At 37.3% G+C, this 20,604-nt stretch overlaps 1 protein-coding gene across 2 annotated transcripts; it reads right to left on the reverse strand.

The window, feature by feature from the left end:
- Positions 1 to 5,396: 5,396 nt before the first annotated feature.
- On the reverse strand, positions 5,397 to 9,472 carry LOC128233006 (uncharacterized). Of its 2 annotated transcripts, XM_052946854.1 has the most exons (5): positions 9,340 to 9,472; positions 8,084 to 8,185; positions 6,930 to 7,019; positions 5,962 to 6,073; positions 5,397 to 5,505 (listed from the first exon to the last, which is right to left on the reverse strand). In XM_052946854.1, exons 1-5 carry the CDS (start codon positions 9,436 to 9,438, stop codon positions 5,435 to 5,437), a joined length of 474 nt encoding a protein of 157 aa, XP_052802814.1. In that variant the 5' UTR covers positions 9,439 to 9,472; the 3' UTR covers positions 5,397 to 5,434. The 2 variants fall into 2 exon arrangements, 1 of the variants encoding a protein (XP_052802814.1); XR_008260593.1 differs by lacking the exons at positions 8,084 to 8,185; positions 9,340 to 9,472 and adding an exon at positions 7,338 to 7,694.
- Positions 9,473 to 20,604: the final 11,132 nt, after the last annotated feature.

A 20,604-nucleotide genomic window follows, 5' to 3' on the forward strand; every position in this document is an offset into this window, starting at 1 on the left:
AGTCAGGTAAAGCTCATGAGTAGGCACTGTAATTTCCTTTTCTCTACATTGCTAGGTTGGTGCATCAAGGTAAAACACAGTTAGGTAAAGCTCATGGGCAGGTACTGTAATTTCCTTTTCTCTACATTGCTAGGTTGGTGCATCAAGGTAAAACACAGTTAGGTAAAGCTCATGAGTAGGCACTGTAATTTCCTTTTCTCTACATTGCTAGGTTGGTGCATCAAGGTAAAACACAGTTAGGTAAAGCTCATGGGCAGGTACTGTAATTTCCTTTTCTCTACATTGCTAGGTTGGTGCATCAAGGTAAAACACAGTTAGGTAAAGCTCATGGGCAGGTACTGTAATTTCCTCTTCTCTACATTGCTAGGTTGGTGTATCAAGGTGAAAAACAGTCAGGTAAAGCTCATGGGCAGGCACTGTCGTTTCATTTTCTCTACATTGCTAGGTATGTGTTTACAGGTGAAACACAGTCAGGTGAAGCTCATGGGCGGGCACTGTAATTTCCTTTTCCCAACATTTCTGGTTTGGTGTATCAAGATGAAACACAGTCAGGTAAAGCTCATGGGCGGGCACTGTAATTTCCTCTTCTCTACATTGCTAGGCAGGTGTATCAAGGTGAAACACAGTCATGTCGAGATCATGGACGGAGACTTTTATTTTCTCTTCTACATTGCAAGATAGGTGTATCAAACGCAGTCAGGTCAAGCCCATGGGCGGCACTGTAAGTACCGCTTCCCTACATTGTGAGGCAGGTGTATGGAGGTGAAACACAGTCATGTTAATCTCATTGGCGGACACAGTTATTTTCTCTTTTGTACGTTGCAAGGTAAGTGTATTTAGGTGAAACACAGTCAGGTGAAGCTCATGGGCGGAAACTGTTATGGCCTCATTCTACATTTATCACGACACTAAGGTGTCTGCGACGTCAACTGACAAAACTTGAAGAGTGCGTTACTTAAGAAGCCTTAGTGTATATCTCTAATATATATCAATATGTTCTTAAATATCCTAAAAAGAAGACAAACTCCAACTGCAGAACGCGTTTCGACTTTACGCAGTCTCCATCAGAAAAAGCAATTAAAATAAGAAAGTTTTCTTCAAACATATCAATAATGAGAGATGAGCATTTCATAGTTCTGCTCTCACATATCCGGAGTTCATTTATTCGAAAGGAAACACGAACAGCTAATGTTTTGAAAAGGACTGGTGCATTTACACCGGGGAAAAATTATTGTATAATTATATAATTAAGAATATGGTATGAATTAATAAATAATAAAATACAACTCCCTTAAAGTAAGACGTACATAAACATCCTGCAAACTACCTAGGTTAGAAAGTTTGACAGAGATAAAGTGTAAACAATGTGACTGGGATTGGACTAACAGGAAGGAGGTGGGGTGGGGTGGATGACAACAATCGACAACAAAAAAGGTTATAAAATACGCCACTTTAACCAGCCCTGTCTGCTTGTCCTATTACAAAAGTGCTCAATATAAATTAATTATAATTTGTTCGTCTTATAAATTGTGTGTTTTTTTACGAGAAACAATAACAGCTATTGGATTGAAAACACCAGTCAATATCTATTGTATGATTATATAGTAAGGAATATGATACTAGTTCATAATAAGTTGTACGTACATAAAAGTTCCCGTACCAAGCCCAACTGAAGGAGGGGAGAGCACAAGAATACATGCATTCAATAATGACTAGAGTTATATAACCTTATCGTATTCAAAACAACAAATATGAATGGTTAATTTAGAATGAAATACGAAAGTATACAACTAAGATTATATGTGCATAATAAATGGATATCATATAATGAGATAACAATTAGCATTGACTTATTCAACTGTAAACCCATATAATACACTAGACTTAGTTGTGCAAAACAAGAGCAAAAACTTTTTTCAAAGATTTCTTTTTTTGTCATTTTGCACGTTTTCTTATAGACTGGCTCATTTACGTATAATTATCAAATAAAACAACATGAACAATAAACATTATTATTATTATATATATAAATATAATTTTGGTTAAACTGTCAGTATTATGATAATCCACGCCATCGACGGGACCAAGGGTACACATTTAGTTATCACTACAGAAGAAGCGAGTACGAGGATTATCCGACGATGCATTCACACTCCTCGACTGAAATTCACAGTGAGTACCGGAAGTGAAACATGGTGTCTGGGCGGATCTTGGAGGTCCAGACAGCATCAAACTTCTCGCTCTTGGCCACTGTGAACCAGTTCTTCCAGTCACCGACCTCCCCTGAAAACAGCAACATGGTTCGTGATTTCACAATCAGTACCGAGAATGTCAGATGGTGTCCTGTTATGAATGTGGAGGCCTCGACCAATTTAATGATAATTATTCAGGGGCGTAGCTAGGGCCTTAACACTTGTAGGCCCTATGTGAGATTGTGGACTTTTATATTTACTGTCACATTACACAAACGTAATTATACTTGCAATGATAACAATAAAACCAAGCAATACACCTTGCACGAAGTTTAAATAAATACCAAACTTGCTTTGGTTGAAATAAAACAAACTATTGAGTTGTTCAAATTGTTTGAGTAGCTTGTAGTTTTTATTGCATTGTTAGGTTATTCAAATTTATTCATTTTTCATAACAGTTGTAGGCGAATTCCTACAAGGCCTATATGTAGCTACGCCGGTTACGTTATTTTTATTACCGTTTGTGTTTAAAGAGTAGCCTTTCCAGAATCCTGAGTAACACCTGATAAGCATTAATAATATCTGATGAGTTAGGATAATACTGTTCTGAAGCGAGAGAAAAGCTGCCTTTACAACTTTTCTAGAAAGAGTGACCAACATGTATGTAAACCTAAAGAGTAATCTTTCACAAACCTTTCCTGTAGAAAAAATGGCCCTCCTTAAACAGTTTGCTATTTTTGAAATGCTGCACGGACGGCACTATCTCCGGTTTGTCCTTCCGCATATTACAAAAGTCGCACTGGGCAAGGATGGCAGCCCGGACCGCCTCGTCAAGGTCCACTTCCAAAAATTCTAGTAACTTGTTTAGCTCCGACATACCGTCCTCGGGTAATATATAGATGGTATTTGTTGAATTCAGTGTAAGATCGTATTTTATTTCACATAAAAAAATATTAATAGTTTGTTACCACGAGTGAAATAAAAAAATGTACATAATTTAAACAAGGTGATCGTGGGCGTAAATTAATGGTACCTGGTAAATCTGTGAGAGTGCAGCTTTAAGTGTGTTTACCTTGGCCTATAATGAGTGTTGAGGACACGCGGTGATGACCGGGTGTCGATGACGTCGGCTGGGTTTGCCTCTAACATGGTGGACATCTTTGTGTCCTGCACGCGCGCCGCCGACCTTCGCTGCACCATCGACAATATCTCGTACAGCCATTTCGTGCCTGAAAGGAACATAAGTACAGATGTCAAAACAATGTAACTTTATTTCATTAAGGTATTTCGTCATGCATGACCGATCTATCTGCATTAGTTTGCCCTTGATCAGCTCAAAAGACATTTGACCTTTAGTGACCTAACTAAAGTGACTTTTAAGAGACAAGAAGTGCTTCTATGTTGAACCATAAACGGGACTCAAAATTCATCTACTGAACGACGCCGCTGCTGCTGCTGCTGCTGCTGATGATGATGATAATGATGGTGGTGATGTTGAAATATACCTTAATATGGTTGATTGTACATTATGTATTGCTACGGCTAATGTGTTCATACCATGACTGCTTAGAACATGATGCACTCTATTATTAAATACAATGTGAATATTCTTCAAATTATCATAGTTTGGATTTAATCACACATATGATGCACCTATCAATATTTTGCCCCAGGGGGGGGGGGCGGCGGGCAGACCCAGGGGAATTAGACAAGTTTTCCTTTTGGGTGTCTAATTCCCCACCCTGGAGCCAATACTTTTGTCTAAATCCCCATAGTGGGAGATGCTTTGTGTATCTAATGTCCCGGGGATAGATGGATGAAGGCAAACCTAGTGCCAATATTGCCAGATAAGCATTTTTTTCACCCGACATGAAAGAGCTAGAAGTCAGCCAGCCAGAAATGTCATCCAGATGACAGTTGTTTTATTCATTCCAACCAATGCTTTTTAAATATATGGAGAAAAAAGTTGCACCATTTTATCTATTCTGATGGAAAGCACATCAAAACGTTTCCCTACCTACTTCCTAGGTTTAATAAAACAAAACTTTATAAAATAAATGACTTCAGCATTACTGTTTTTATATTCAAAGGGATGACTACCCTTTGCTATATTTTGGAACTTAAAAAAGAATGTCAGAAAGTATATAAAAGTATACATTTTTAGAAAGGTCTCTTCAATTATTATCTCTGTCATGCAATGACAAAGTCAATAAAATTATTTGGATGTGAAGAGATAAAGTACACATTGAATGCGCCGTTTAAAAAAAAAATTGTCCTACAGAAAGGGGCAACCCCAACACATATTTGTTTGTCGCATTTCATACCTTGATACTTTTGCAATTTGCCTTTAAATGAATTTTATAACATATATTTGGAAATCACAGGGAATATAAATACCACATTTGGAGTAATAATGAAACTAAACCTCTTTTTAAAAAAATCAGTAACATGGTTCCCTCAAGCAAGAATAAATGTATAAAATGCACTAACAGTTTGGTGTATAAAAATGCACTAACTTTTTGTTGTTAGCTGGTTAACCCTTTTCTGTAGGTTTTTTTTTGTTTTAAATGTTTTAAATGTTACAAATAGTTTGCATTCATTTTCTTATTTCTCTGTTCAGGAGCAAAAAACACCACTGTATTTGATATTAAATGAAAGAGCTTGAAGAAAATGTTTGTTTTGTTGTGTTTGTTTTTAATATTGTTGTGTTTTTTTGAGGAGTGTGGGGTGAGTGTTACGCCATTTTCAACATTATTTCAGTTATATCACGGCAACAGATTACTTTTTCATGATCCCTGGTATTTAAAACAAACCAGTACCAGGCCTGTCTTCCACAAAGCGACTTGAGTCGAGATCGTGCTCAAACTCAAAATTTCAATATCAAATAATGACCTCAATATTATTGCTAATAATTTTGTCTGCCTGTGAAACATGGGAGTTCACAAGCAGACACAAATTTAGTGCAGTGGCAATACAATTGAATGAGATATCCAATGTTGAAATTTTAGTTTTAGCAAGATATCGACTCGAGATGCTTTGTGAAAGCCGTGCCAGGCCAGTACATTTTTGAAAGAGGTCCACCAAAGGAACATTCCTGTGAAAACTTGGATGAAAGTGGGCAGTGATCAGAATAGCTCACATTGAGCCTTTGGCTCTAGGTGATCTAAAAATAGACCAATCACTAGGATCAAAAATATATAGAACATTGTGAACTTCATTTTTTATTTTTATTTTTATTGTTTTTACATAATATATTCATCAAATCTTTTTGGTACCCTCCTCCGTCCAAACCTCGAAACATCTACCATGATATCTGAAACAGAAGTTACTCAATTAAGCATGATTTTATAGTATGCAGGTTGTGGTACCTGGGATAGATAATAACCATGCTTTGGCAGGAGTACATGGTGATTTGAGTATACAATTGCACAAAAGTAATTTATAAGTATATTTTGATTCCAGCTGTGTATTATAAAGGGTTTTATGTAAACTTAAAATATTTATACATACATAAAGTATAGTGCTGAATAGACAATACAACTCTTAAAATCTACATATCATGTACTCCTTTTGAGTAAAGTTTAAACAAAAGTCATTGCGCGGTTTAGGAGGAGTTGCACTGAAAAGATGTTATAGACATATTCCTACATAACCCCCCCCCCCCCCAAAAAAAAAAATATATAAAAAATTCTGACTTTTTGGGAGTATAAATATTCTAATATTATATGTAAAATATATAACTATTAAGCTGAGTAGCATGGGTACTCACTGTCTGGTGCACTCTGAGCCTGGCTATGGTTTGGGCTCCTAGCGGAACTTCTATGGGTAGTCGCAGTCGATGTGGCAGCACCACCAGGAGTTGTCTCTGTCCTCAACTCTTTCTAGAAAAACAAAGCTTTATTTAACAAAAGAGCCAATAGTCCCTATATCGCTAGCCTGAGATCACAATACAAAGACTTAGACATTCCCATGACAGAGGAGGAGCAACAGTATCAGTAGTTCCTTGTAGTACCGGTAGTTGTATGGAAACAAACATTCTGACAAAATACCAGTATGTTTGGGTGAAAAATGTGGCCTTTGAAGTGTATACAAGGTTTTACTAAAATTTGACCGAATACATAGTTTTTAACCCCACGCAACCCAAATTCAAACTTAGCCTACATTTCATGTAGACTCACATTTTGCCCGTATTTCATACATGAGGATTGGATGTTAAATGTGGCATGTAGAGAGTATAAAACGTTTTTTTTTAAGATTTGACCTAGGGACCTTAATTATTCAACGTAGATGAAAAGATTTAATCTGAGACTTGGTAGAGGGTCACCCAAGGAAAATATTTTGAAATTCGACCATTGGTTCAGGAGTCATCTGAAGCAATTGCTATAAATAAAACCGTGACGACCACAACTACGGAGACCGTGCGATCACAAAAGCTTACCTAATAAGAAAACTAACCTTATTTAGTAAATTATAACATGACTTTACCAAACTTTTCAACATATATTTTGACAACAAATAAAACAAAATAGGTTGTTTTTAATTCTAATGGTAGATATATGGGGTGTTGTGTTTGGAGGTGAAAAAATGCCATTAGAGTTCAGTTCCAGTTTGTACAGACATTCTCTTTACAATTAAAAAGTTTTCGATTTAAGCATATCAGACATGTTAATGTAAAGCCACTTCTTTATTGTTGAGACATTTGTTCTTGATGTACCTGTCATGATGTGAATGCTTTACCTTTTTCAGAGACCGTGTCTCTGCAGCCTTTGCCTGGCCCCTTTCTCTGTTTGCAGCGACATTGTTGAGGTGCTCCAACCAAATGTTAACCTGTTTCCATACAAAATCAACATTTAATAAATTCACATTTATCAATTTGGAACAAACACCTAAATATAGCGCACATAGATTAAATTAAATTTTAATTAAACAAAAATATACCATTAAAGATGAAAAAACGCGTCCGGCATAGCCTTAACCATATTGACCCAATTACAAACAAATCAATGTATTTGAAACTTTAAACGATACTGCTCTATTATAGACCATTTATTAGATTTTTTATGGCTCAATCTGTCGATTCTGTAAACCAACTATGCATGCTAGGGAATGGAAGAAACAGATTATAGCTCCATATAATAATCTTACCAACTCGACCACAGCTACCCTTGTGGGCAGAATGATAACCGAAATTCACAATTGCAGCATCACGAGGGGTTGCATTAGTTCACGGTAGGAAATATTTATGGAAATATACTGTTGTAAAGACGTCGAGTCCCAGTAGCTCAGTCGGTAACAATGCGGGTTGCCAATTTAGGGGCTTTGAGTTTGAATCCCTGCTAGGCCAACTTTCTTTCCGACCTTTGAAAAAAGTCATTGCAACAAACGTCATTCGTCTTGGGGAGATTGTTGTGTGAATTACTGGTGTGAGAAAACCAGGAAACACATGAGTAGGTGAACTGGCCACCGTGATATGACTGAGAAATTGTTAAAAACGGCGTTATATCCCAATCAATCAATCAACTGTTGTAAAGTCAAAAATGTTTAATACTTCATTCGAAAGCTAGTTTAATAGCAAAAATAGCAAAAGTATGGGTTGTTTTGCATAATAACTGATACTTCTGAAGTGACAGGTGATCCCCATTATTCTTTTCTAAGATTTAAACAGGGTTTTACCTGCGTTAAGCATCTATATCCTAGAAACATGGTGCTTTACAATTCTGTGAAGTTTGATTCAAATCCATTCAATAATATAGAAGTTATGGCTAAGACACGAAACGGGACGGACGAACGAACGAACGAACGAATGGACGGACAGACAGTGCAATCACTATATGCCTCCCACTTTGTGGGGGGCATAACTATTGAGGCCGGCTAAAGTGGTTGATACAAACCTCTCCCACTGGTAAAGTACACTCTTTACTAAGTAGGGCTGCATCTGTACTGCCATCTGTATGTGCCCTCTGTAAAACGTCAGAGGGTGGCAACTCGACTCCCTATAAACAAATTGATAGAACAATTGAAACAAGAATTTGTCAATGCAAGCCATTGCGCATCACCACGCTGAATGTTTGTAGGTAAGTTAAAACGTTGAAACATGAAATGGTTTAAAAGATGACCTTTGTAAAGGGTTAAACAAAAAGAAATACAAAAAATAAAAAAGAACTATGATCCCACCCAGTCTGCCCCAGGCACCAGGGCTGTGGTCCAGGGGACAAATGAACAATTCAAAGTGAAGGTTTTGTCATAAGGATTGCAAGTTGTAAATATCAATACACTGGGTCAAGTAATAAACAGATTATGATATCATATTATATAACAAATTATTTCTATAAATTATGTAAAAGGGTGATCCTTCAAGATCAAGAAAAACAACTCATATAGAGAAAATTGCAGACTCGGTTTTATTGAGTCTGTTCATGAGTAGTAATTAACGATGCAACACTACTCACGCCCCCTAGCACCGGCTGAAGCGGTATTCAATCTTCAAAACTAAACGCATTGAAATTCATGATCTCGAAGGACCATGGCATTTAATCTCTAGAGTGAGAACTTGACCTTTGAGGTAGAGACCTGAGCCTTGGATACAATGCAATATCTTCATGTGACACATATTTGTGCAAAGTTATTTTCAATATCCCACTTGACATGACAAAGATCCAGCCCAAAATGACATATCAATATTTGACCTTTAATATCCGAGTATGACCTTGACCTTTGAGGTAGGGCCCTGGGTCTTGGATGAGATGTATTATCTGCTGACAAGTTACCAATATTTGTGCCAGGTTATTTCAATATCCAACTTATCATGAAAATGATACATCAGAAAACTACATATTTTATATATATTTTTTTTATATCTTTGACCTCAAGGTCACAGCAAAAATGTGGCAATGTTTTAAGTATCTAGTGTGAATGATGTAGAAGATAGGTACTGGAACACACATACGGACCGATGCACGGCAACGGGTAGCATAGTGGAAGGGCCATGTCAAGAGAAAATCGCCCTAGTGGTGACTGAAACCATTGTACACACGTGCAGATAAAAACAATTATATTATACTAGCAGTAACAAAATTCAAATGGTCACTAGGTAGATTCTCATCTGACATGACTGCAATTAAAATCATGATCAAGACATACACCATACCTTAAGCCTTTTTTCAATGACTTCGCTTGGTGGGAGGAAGTGACCACCACAGCACTCATGGTCTGGACAGCTTCCCGGTCTTCTGTCTCCGTCAGGCATGGGGAAAGGCAGGAAGGTGAGAGGTGGCCCACCAGGAAACCACAGCATAAACTGAAAAGCAGGCAAAGTTTGTCCGCCATTTTTTTAGTGCGACAGTACAGTTGTCTAAACTCCGGGTACCGGGATACGAAATACGGTTGTCTATACAACTCCGGGTACCGAGATGTAAAATCCGTCTTATGTCTAAAACCCGGGACCCGGAATTATTCGGCGTGTCAAATTCCCGCCTGTCGGGAATTGTCTTCTGTCTAAAGTCCCGTGTATGCCCGCCGCCCCCCCCCCCCCTGGGGCAAAATATTGATAGGTGCATGAGTAACGATACATATCTTAAATTGTTTATCCATTATTAGCCATACAAGTACGAATCACCAGTCGTTCTAAACATCGTTGTAAAGCCGTGGATTGTAAAATGATATTAACTAAAGAAATAGAGGATATTTGTTTATTTCAGTGTAAGATCGTATTTTATTTCACGAGTGTCATAGAAAAACATATTTTTATTTACATAAAAATGTAGTTTTTTTATGATCACGAGTGAAATTAAATACGATCTTACACTGAAATAAACAAATTTTCTGTTTCTTTTATGCTTATTTTCGGAGTTTTATTTGTTTTTTTATTTATTTTTGAATTACCCCCTTTTTGAAAAGGGTGGGCTTTATGCCGCTACCCGTGGGGCGCCCCTCATGCATAATTATAGCTGTCAACTTTTCTACTTTCAGTTTGCTGAGAAATAGTTCTCTGCTATTCATTCTTATAGCTTAATATTCGCTCGTTTTTTATTGCAAAGCTTTATGAACAGTAAAAAATGAAGTATTATTAGTGCACAAATGTTCCAAAAAATAATGAAAACACTTTATTTTAACCAAATTACTACGCCGCTATTTATGGAATGAAAATTTGGAAGGTCAAATGTGTTAGCAAAACAAATGTGGATACTCATTGGATTTTAACCATTCTTCTTAGTTTAAGACTGCATATACGCGTGTTTTATAGTAAGTTAATATTCAGTCAGTAAATGCCACACTAGTTTGTTGACACATTTTGAGATGTGGGTGGGGTAAAAAATATCGGATCTATCTGTAAATTGTTGTGTGAATTCTTCAGGAAGCTCATTTTACGTACTACAACGGCTAACAGTTCAAAATACATTTGAACGATGCTATAAAATTTTATTTATGTTCGAACAGTTGTTTTTGTCTGTAATTTGTTTGGAATGAAAGTAAATGTTCGAACATTCAGCTTCAAAGATCAGTAAAATGTTTGATAAACGGGATAACCGGTAATAAACGGTAAGTTGTTAATTTCCAATTATATATTTATTTAAATTTTTAAAAAGCTATTCTTAATTTTTTTAACATTTTTTGACATAATTTACTGAAGTCCAGTGTTCTGTTTTGACCAAGGCAAGTACATGTAACAACAAAGGATTTTAAAAGTAGTTCTGAAAATTGATATTTTCACTCCTTATTTTGCAGTGGAAATATCAAATTGATATTTTCACTGGTGTTATTTCACTGTTAAAACGCCATATTTCATCGTAAAGCATGAAAGAAATGGTTTTACACCAATATTTAATCATTTTAGCATACCTAATAATACACAAGGGGTATTCACCATAAACGACCATATTACAGCTACTCGTTTTTACACCAAAAATTCAGGTGAATACGCTCAATATGTTTTTCTTTTGGAAAAACCACTGATATACACCCATAAGTCATGGTAGAACTCACAAAATCGTCAAACAGGTGGCACTTACCGCTCGGGTTAAATTATATAGTGTTTTATGTTTAATAAAGACATTAAGGATTTTGAGGCCATTTCCGGCAATTGTTTCATCATTTGTAAACGAAAGAGCCAGTATAAATAAGTATAGAGTTTATTGAATAAGTTTTTTGTGAATAAGTAACCTAAGGAAGGAGGGCGCAGCCAAGCGACCGTGGTTTCTTATTCACGAAGAAATTACTCAATACATTCTAACTAACTTAGTGTTAGTTATAGCAATTTACTTATTCAATAAAGAGTTAAATCAAAGCTGACATGGTTTAACCCAAGTTCACATGGTTTAGTCTACGCTCGCTTGGTTTGATCCATGCTCACATGGTTTCGTCCAAGCTCGCATGGTTTAATCAAATCTCATGTGGTTTAATCCAAGCTCATATGGTTTCGTCCAAGCTCGCATGGTTTAATCAAATCTCATGTGGTTAAGTCCAAGCTCATATGGTTTCGTCCAAGCACACTTGGTTCAATCTAAGCTCACTTGGTTTAATTCAAGCTCACATGGTTTATTCCATACTGACATAGCCTAGTCCAAGTTAACATAGTTGAGACCATGCTCACTTGGTTTAACCCACGCTCACATGGTTTATTCCATACTGATATAGCCTAGTCCAAGATCACATAGTTGAGTCCAATGCTCACTTGGTTTAACCCAAGCTCACATGCTTTATTCCATGCTGACATAGCTTAGTCCAAGCTCACATGGTTACGTCCAATGCAACTGGTTAAATCCAAGCCCACACAATTTAGTCCAAGCTCAAAAGCTTTACTCCAAGCTGTTATAGCCTAGTCCTAGCTAACATGGTTAAATCCATGCTCATATGGTTTAGTACAAGTTTAAGTCCACAAACTTCAAAAGGTTTGGTCCAAGCCCACATGATCTTTTCCAATCCAACAAGGTTTAGTCCAAGCACACATTGACATTGGCTGAGTCCAAGCTAAGATGGACACTGGCTTATTCTAGATATGTATAGTCCGAGTTAAACTAGCTGATTCCAAGCTTATATGGTTAATATTTAATAGGTATAACCTCAAATAGTTTTAGTTAGTTGAAGCCAACATGACTTTGTTTAAACTAATTAAGTTTAGTCCAAACTCACATGTGTTGTTCAAGCTAATATGGTTAAGTCCAAGTTTATTAAGTTTAGTCCAAGCTCATATAGTTTATTCCAAGCTCACATGACCTTGTCTTAGCTCCTAGCTAAGTTGAGTCCAAGCTCCTATGGTTGAGTCCAAGCCCCTATGGTTGAGTCCAAGCTCCTATGGTTGAGTCCAAGCTCCTATGGTTGAGTCCAAGCCCCTATGGTTGAGTCCAAGCCCCTATGGTTGAGTCCAAGCCCCTATGGTTGAGTCCAAGCTCCTATGGTTGAGTCCAAGCTCCTATGGTTGAGTCCAAGCTCCTATGGTTGAGTCCAAGCCCCTATGGTTGAGTCCAAGCCCCTATGGTTGAGTCCAAGCTCCTATGATTGAGTCCAAGCTCCTATGGTTGAGTCCAAGCTCCTATGATTGAGTCCAAGCTCCTATGGTTGAGTCCAAGCTCCTATGGTTGAGTCCAAGCCCCTATGGTTGAGTCCAAGCTCCTATGATTGAGTTCAAGCCCCTATGGTTGAGTCCAAGCCCCTATGGTTGAGTCCAAGCTCCTATGGTTGAGTCCAAGCTCCTATGGTTGAGTCCAAGCTCCTATGGTTGAGTCCAAGCTCCTATGATTGAGTCCAAGCTCCTATGGTTGAGTCCAAGCCCCTATGGTTGAGTCCAAGCTCCTATGGTTGAGTCCAAGCTCCTATGGTTGAGTCCAAGCTCACATGCCTTAATCCAAGCTCTGATGTTCAAAATCATATGGTTTTGTCCATGCTCTCATCCCTTAGTCCAAGCTCATATGGTGTAGTCCAAGTGCATATGATTTAGTCCGAGCTCACATGCCTTAGTCCAAGCCCAAATCGTTTAGATCAAGCTCATATTGTTAAGTTTAATCTCAAATGGTTTAAGTCCATGCTCTCATCCCTTTGTCCAAGCTCATATGGTGTAGTCCATGTTCATATGATATAGTCCGAGCTCACATGCCTTAGTCCAAGTCCAAATCGTTTAGTTCAAGCTCATATGGTTTATTTCAACCTCAAATGGTTTAAGTCCATGCTCACATCCCTTAGTCCAAGCTCATATGGTGTAGTCCAAGCTCGTATGATTTAGTTCAAACTCATATGGTTTAGTTCAAGCTCACCAAGCTCGGTTGTCCAGTGTTCATCGTCTTTGCCAGTCACGACCCCAAGAAACGACCGCTCCTCCAGTTCGTCATTGTTCTTGTAGGAAGCCTCCCCGGCATGACCATAGCACGATTCGTCGCCATCGGTTAGCGCCTCGGCCCCAGAACGATACGAATGTAGGACTTCGTGTACACGTTTCGTTTTGTTGTCTGACCTGCAACATTTTACCCAATGGCTCGGTTTACCGCAACCACGACACATCGTTCCGACTGCAGGATATTGTTGCCGGTGTAACGTTATAAACTGACCACCATAGAATAATGACCTCCCGGTTATTATTTTATATAGATTACTGGCCCCTTTCTATTAAATACTGACACCCCTTATAAAAGAATAACCCCCCCCCCCCGATTTTATCTATAAAATATTGACCCCCACCCAACCTATTACTAACATACTCTATATCAATTCAAGTCACTGTCGGGTTTCTACTGCTTATATTTGTTGTTGTTGTTGTTGTTACTTCTGTTGTTGCTGCTGCTGCGTCTACAACTGACACAACAGCAGTATTACCCGCTAAGAAATAAGCGTATATCTATGGAAAATGGAATTTAAAATGGTTTTCATTTGAATTATTATTATTGTACTTTAAGTATTACAATAATAGTAGACATACCTAAGTCGTTTTAAGGTTACCATAGAAAATAGAGAGAACCGATATTTAAGGCGTTAAACTGAATATGAATAATATGAATATGAACAAATTTATGAAATATAGATAGGAGTTTTACTGTCATTTTTTCAAAACAGCAATTACATTAAGATTTTGTAACGTTGAAACTTGTGTTACGTGGAATGACGTTTAGTCTTCTTCAATGATGCACGCGATGCAAATATTTACTTCTACCGAATTTTGTGAAATATTTCACGGAAAGACACCCTTTTTTATTTCATAAACTTTCGGAATTTTCCTAGCGAAAAGCCTGCGTAAGTCGTTAGTAAATTGAATGGTTTTTTGACGACCAAATCGTTCACCGAAGCTCGTATGAAACTAGTCTAAGCTCAAAAGAATCGCGCATTTTCCAATTGACAACACTGACTTAAACCATTCCGTTTCCCTTGTCAAGAGCATCCAAATGTTGTTTTTAAAATTATTGCAGCGAACAAAATAAGCATTTTTTACTCCAGATACTTCAACTTTTCATTAATTGTACGAAACAGCCCTTTGCTAAACAAAAAAGGAATATGAAAGATCTGAATCGTACAAAATGAACGAGAGGCGTCCTTGTATATGAATACTAAATATCAGGACAGTACGAAATCTTTACTTTTTGACCATTATTACGTCGACCGACGTCAAAGAAGACTGGCAAGCCACCTTAATGCACTTTAATACACATGTTACTATATATAGTAACACATTTATATAGTAACACATTTGTACAGGCATTTCGCGATTATTTGCATGACTCAGCGATTATCAGTTTTGTGGCCCGGGCCGATTATCGATTATCATTTTGCGGCCCGTAGAACGTTCGCACGTGAATTCAATTTTCGCCTTACAATCAATTTTGGCGACAGTAAAATAATATCTTGACTAAATATTCAAATTTATCGATCTGCTTGAACATATTTATTGTTAAAATCCTAAAGGGAGGCAAACGCGAACGCAGTTTAGAAAGATATGCTAGTGTTTGATAACCAGTGTGGACCGTTACTGGTAGGGCGGCGTTTTTCATTCTGCGTTGACATTCAAAAAACAAAACAAAGGAAGCGGCAAAATTGAATTTACTTGAAAAACAGCAACTTTTCATACATGTTGACATCATTAATACGAGGTATTGGTTTATTTAAGTATAAAAAGTCGTTATACTTGCTAAGAGTTCATGTTTATTGAATTGAATTCAGTTATTCAGACCATGAACAGACAGTTGTCAGTGATTCGTACAGAAAAAATCGGATAGACGTGTTGTGGACTGTTCAAAGTGATCAATTAAAATTGGAATGGGAACATAAAAGTGACAACAAAATGCTGTTTACCTGTTTGGCTCACTCTCAAAAACGAAATAAAAGTAAATTTAATTTGAGGTTGAGTTAACTCATCGTTTTCCAGCGAGAGCAAAATAAGGACAATTGGATTGCAGGTAAACTTTAAAAAACCCAAACAGACTTACAAATAAGAAAAACATCCATATGTATTAAAGAGATTAATACACGGCGTAGCCGGGCCGTTGAGTGAAAATTGGCCCTCGTGCTCATAATGTCCCTCGACTACGTCTTGGGCCATTATGAGTCACTCGGGCCAATTATCACTCAACGCCCCGGCTACGCCGTGTATTAACCTCTACATGGTGAAGGAAGACCCCAGGTGCCTCTCCGGGCAATTTTCAGGCTCGGGTGGTCACCTAGGTAGAACCACCGATGTTACGTAAGCTAGCTGGTTAGCTTCCTCAGATGCAAGATATTGACCGTGAGCCTCGGTGGTGCAATGATAGCGCGCTTGCTTATTAAGGGGATACGTCTCACCAAAGGGATATTGTTTCACCGTATCAAACCCTTGCCAATAGAAACAGATGACCTAATGGAATGGGGATACATAAAGAAATCCTTTTGCAAGTTGAAACCCCTGAAACTTTCAAGGTACACGGTAGAACAAACTTAGAACATAGATCACGAAACCCTTGCTATAAAGGTATCATGCTTCAAGTATTTCAACAGGCTTAAGTTTTATTTTTGCAAGATTTTTCCAAGATTCGTTGAGATAGTACCTTTAATTTAACAGCCTCGTAGCTTTGTGACATGACATTATGTTATGCATACATGTATAATAAAATTATAATTATTAATTTACGTTCTGTAAAATGTAGTGTAAGCATTCTGAAACTTATAGTTACGGTGATTTTGTCCGAAATTTTAGAAGAAACATCATTTTGTTATTGCATCCTACATGTTTCACTTATTTCGTAATAACATGGGCTCGCGGGGTCATTGCGAAAAAAGCTATTGACGATAAAATAGTTCATTTTCTGGAGTGCAAGCTTGTAAAAAAGGAATTTCATACGTGCAAAGGCACAGTGTTTTATGCCACTCCTGAAAGTGATGTCAAATACCCTTAACCTTCTTTATGCTACCTATATGTCACTCATATATACCTCCAAAATTAGGCGAAACGGGTGTTGGGTAGCCCAGTACGTGGTCTTATTACCTGTGACGCTCCTCGTCGTTAGAAATAATTCAAATTTCAGTATATTGTTGAAGAGACATCCTTCTTTGGAGTTGGGGTATTTGTGTCACTTTTCAGGCGTTTTAAGTAGAAAAGTAAACAATTATATCAATATAAGGCATAACATATGCAAATCGGTTGTGGGGAAGTCCCATGTTTTATGACCTGTGACGCCCAATGGCCATGTCAATAAGATGTTGTTCGAATTTAAGGGCCATAACTCCCGAACAGGTGGAGCAAATCTATTTTATTCTTTCTGCACAATTAGGCATCGGCAGTAGTAATCCCTGAAAGTTTGATACAATTCCGTCTAATAATGAATATTATGACCGGGGGGTTATCATTCTATGGGGGTCAGTTTACAACGTTACACCGGCCATTCAGCCTTGCTACCCCACACCGGGTGCAGATTTGTTCACTTCTTTTCTTAACTAAAACCTTCAAATCCTTGAAACCATTTATCAAACTCCTCTGGTCTATTAAAGTTAAAGTTGTCTGGTGGTGGAACGTTAAATGTAACCATTTTAAATGTTTCTTTCTTTTGTTTCAATTTATTTTCTTAAAAGTTTCCACTTCTGACACCATGTTATATATCAGTTTGTGGGTTCAATAAGAAACAATCGATGTAAATTTAAGTACATTTTATTATATGGTGAACTAGCAGCTACAGGAATATAAGGGCAAAAGCCCCGCAGCATGCACGGGCAGTGTATATATTCATAGCTTATCATGTGATATCAAGTTACAACGGCTTTGCTTAAACAAGGTATACAACAGTTTTGGGTAATCCCTGGCTGACCTTTAATGTAAGAGACCATCAAATAAATGTCCGATATATTCTATAGTCAATTGACCAATTTGCACGCAAAATAACACATGTATGGAAAGAAATGTCCACTTGTGTACTAAACATTCAACAACGTTAGAAAAAAGTTGCGTTTCTTATAAGAAAAATAAAATCGGTTTAAGGTTACACACCACCATTGTTATTCCCTATATAATTCAATGTAAAATTATAATTTTTAGACAACATTTAAAGGCATTTCGAGCGAATGCAGGCTCTGATAACCATATATAGGCTTAAAGTACAAGCTTTAAATTACCTTTTAAGCCAATAAAAAAGGGGGGTCACGTTATTCCTAAGAAAAAGCTTTCTCTGTAAGAGCGTAGAAGCTGCGACTTCTGTTGTAACTTTCTATGACACACGAGATATCTGAGCTTTCCTGTTAATATATAGAAGCTATGACTTAGTTATAACAAAGCCCCTCTGCCGTATCTGTCAACTACACCCCGGTCCACTCGGTTTTGATGACTATTTGTTTACAATTATGTTTAAAAGTCTAGCATACTTATATATGCGTTGTTGTGCGTGACTCATCTTACATGGGGTGTAAGACCGAGTTTTCCAGCGATGGTAACATGACCGGAAGGACACGTCTCATAGGCTAGAAATAAGATATAAGTGTACACCTATGTAAAATATTTAATTTCACTGAGGTGGAATGAAAAGCTTCTCACATGGCCGCTTGTGTTATTCTTATATATTCGGGGGTTTTTTTCTACCATGGTCGCTCGTGATATTTTTTATGAACATGTAGTTGAGTTTTACATGCAAGTTCTGGCCGTTCGTTTGAGATCGGTTCATCCCAACCCGCTGGGTATGCAAAACATGCTACGCTCGGGTTTGGATAAACTTATCTTTTACTCTCGGTCATGGAATATACGTATTATCTTCCAAGAGGGGGCGGCGGACGCCCCACTGAAATCGTCCAAGTAAACTTGTTTATGTAAAAGGGACTTCTTCAAGGACTGATAATTGAACAATAATAGTGTTGCAAGACGTCAGAAGTGTTCAAACTAATATCTTGACAGCTGGAACCCTTCAACAAAGGTTGAAATATCGTCATACACAGTATATTGTCTCAATTCTGATTACCATTTCTTGTTCTTTTGGACTAAAACTATTTCAATAATGTAATTTATTGTGCGTGATTCACTCGCTAAATGGGATCAGTCCACGTTATCACGTGCTACTACCAGTTTCACTACTGGGTTTAAATCGCACGCCACTTTAGATCCGATGCTCTGGTAGTAACACGCCTGACTATCAACCAAGTGATCGCAAGTTCGATCCCCGCCTTGCCACTAACAAAAACATAAGTCATCTTCCGAGAGGGACGTGAACATGGGATCCCGTGAGACAGTGCTACAATGTATACATCTTCAGGGAATCCCTGAAAAGTATCTATGAACAGCTGTCTGTGCACTATGTCCAACAAACTAAAGCAACTACACACTCATGTCTGGGCACTCACTGACCCCCCTCCCCCCGGCTTGCGTTCGTACCTCAGAAAAAATACGCAGCACCTTTGTATTTAAATGGATAGTTACAGTACACTATGGATCCCCTGTCAACAATCTTAGTTATACCAATTCTAATTCTGAAGGAGGGCCGCATGCCAAAATGTGTCGTCCTTGCCTAATAATTTACACCCTCTGGATCATGAGCACTAATCCTGGATTTGCCACTGGAAGATGCCTTTAAGCTATTCATGATCTAATATTACAAAGAAAGTAAGGTAAAATCTCAATCTCAAATTCATCAAATTTGACCATTAATTACATTTTTTCTGAAATATAGATACTCACTAGGTGCTTAGCTTGTAAAACGAGAGATATTGTACCGTTCGCTATAACAAAGGGCAGTATCTTGTTATTTGATTACATCATATCTAAAGTCTAGAGAATTTAAAAAAAAGGAAATACATGCAGAGGAACGTTTTTATTTTTCATTTGTGTCAAACAGTATAAACTCGACTTTAAATATAAATACCAGAACATTCAAACGGTGCAAAATGTGATGTTATGGTAAAAAATGTTTGGCAATGTGAATAATGAGTAGTAGGAATATCTGAAATATGGCAATAACAAGATCAAACTATGCATACAAACAACAAAATAACGTTACTTATTATGTAACATGTATAATTTTGATGAATTCCATACATAAACTACAGAAACACAGTTTGGTATGAAATGTGTTGTTTAAAAACTGCTTTATATCAAGATTACCAAAAATAAGTAGAAGAATAAAACATGGACGAACATATGCTGATATCCGTCTGAAACACAATCAATACATGTTGATAAAAATCAAAGTTATGTAACCATCTATTTTTTTGAAATTGAATTAATTTACAGTAAATATATTTCAAATTGCAACTCTTGTTTATATGTTTAAACTCAAAATGATGACATACTAAAGTGTTTGTTTATTATAGTATAACACGTCTCAATTGAGGGTCAGCCGTTGGGCTTATCAGAGACCTTGAATGATAAACCTATTTACATACGATTCCTTGTGCATTGTACAAGGGCTATGTAATTACAACAACAACGTGGACACTTCTTAAACGTTCCCGGGAATAGAAAAAATAGTTTTTTAGAAAAAAAAGTTAACGGAGATACATATATGTGCATGACTAGTAATACATCTGGTTGGTAGTTAGGTATTCGCGAATTACCGACTGGCAATTATCAAAGAACCAACTGGAATAGAATAGACGCGAAGAACCGAATGGGAATAGTCAAATGGCGAATGTACGAAAAATAGTGAATAATAATAATAAAACCAGTGTTTTTCAAAAGATGCATATGTGTACATGAATAAAAACACAAGAACTGTTTGATTGCCTTACATATAGACATACTCTGAATCCCCAACTACTAACTGGTTAGTAGTTGAATATTCGCCAATAATCGACTGTAAATGGTCGAATATCCGACTGGCGAATATACGAATAAAAGTGATTTAAAACAGCGTTTGTCGCAAAGATACATATGTTTTGATGCATAACAAACATTTGGCGGTCGAATTTTCCATATGTGACCTTCAAAACCGTATATATAGATATAATCTGAATCCCCAACTACTGACTGGTTAGTAGTTGAATATTCGCG

Source organism: Mya arenaria, chromosome 4 (genome assembly GCF_026914265.1).
Source record: "Mya arenaria isolate MELC-2E11 chromosome 4, ASM2691426v1".
NCBI classification, from domain to species: domain Eukaryota; kingdom Metazoa; phylum Mollusca; class Bivalvia; order Myida; family Myidae; genus Mya; species Mya arenaria.

Bases quoted from the DNA above. Each gene is read 5' to 3' on its own strand.
- LOC128233006 (XM_052946854.1), bottom strand. From the start codon at position 9,438: ATGCCTGACGGAGACAGAAGACCGGGAAGCTGTCCAGACCATGAGTGC. The intron at 7,020-8,083 runs GTTTGTATCAAC...GTATGGAAACAG, and splicing joins GTACTTTACCAGTGGGAGAG to GTTAACATTTGGTTGGAGCA. The intron at 5,506-5,961 runs GTGAGTACCCAT...CTTCTGTTTCAG, and splicing joins GGCTCAGAGTGCACCAGACA to ATATCATGGTAGATGTTTCG.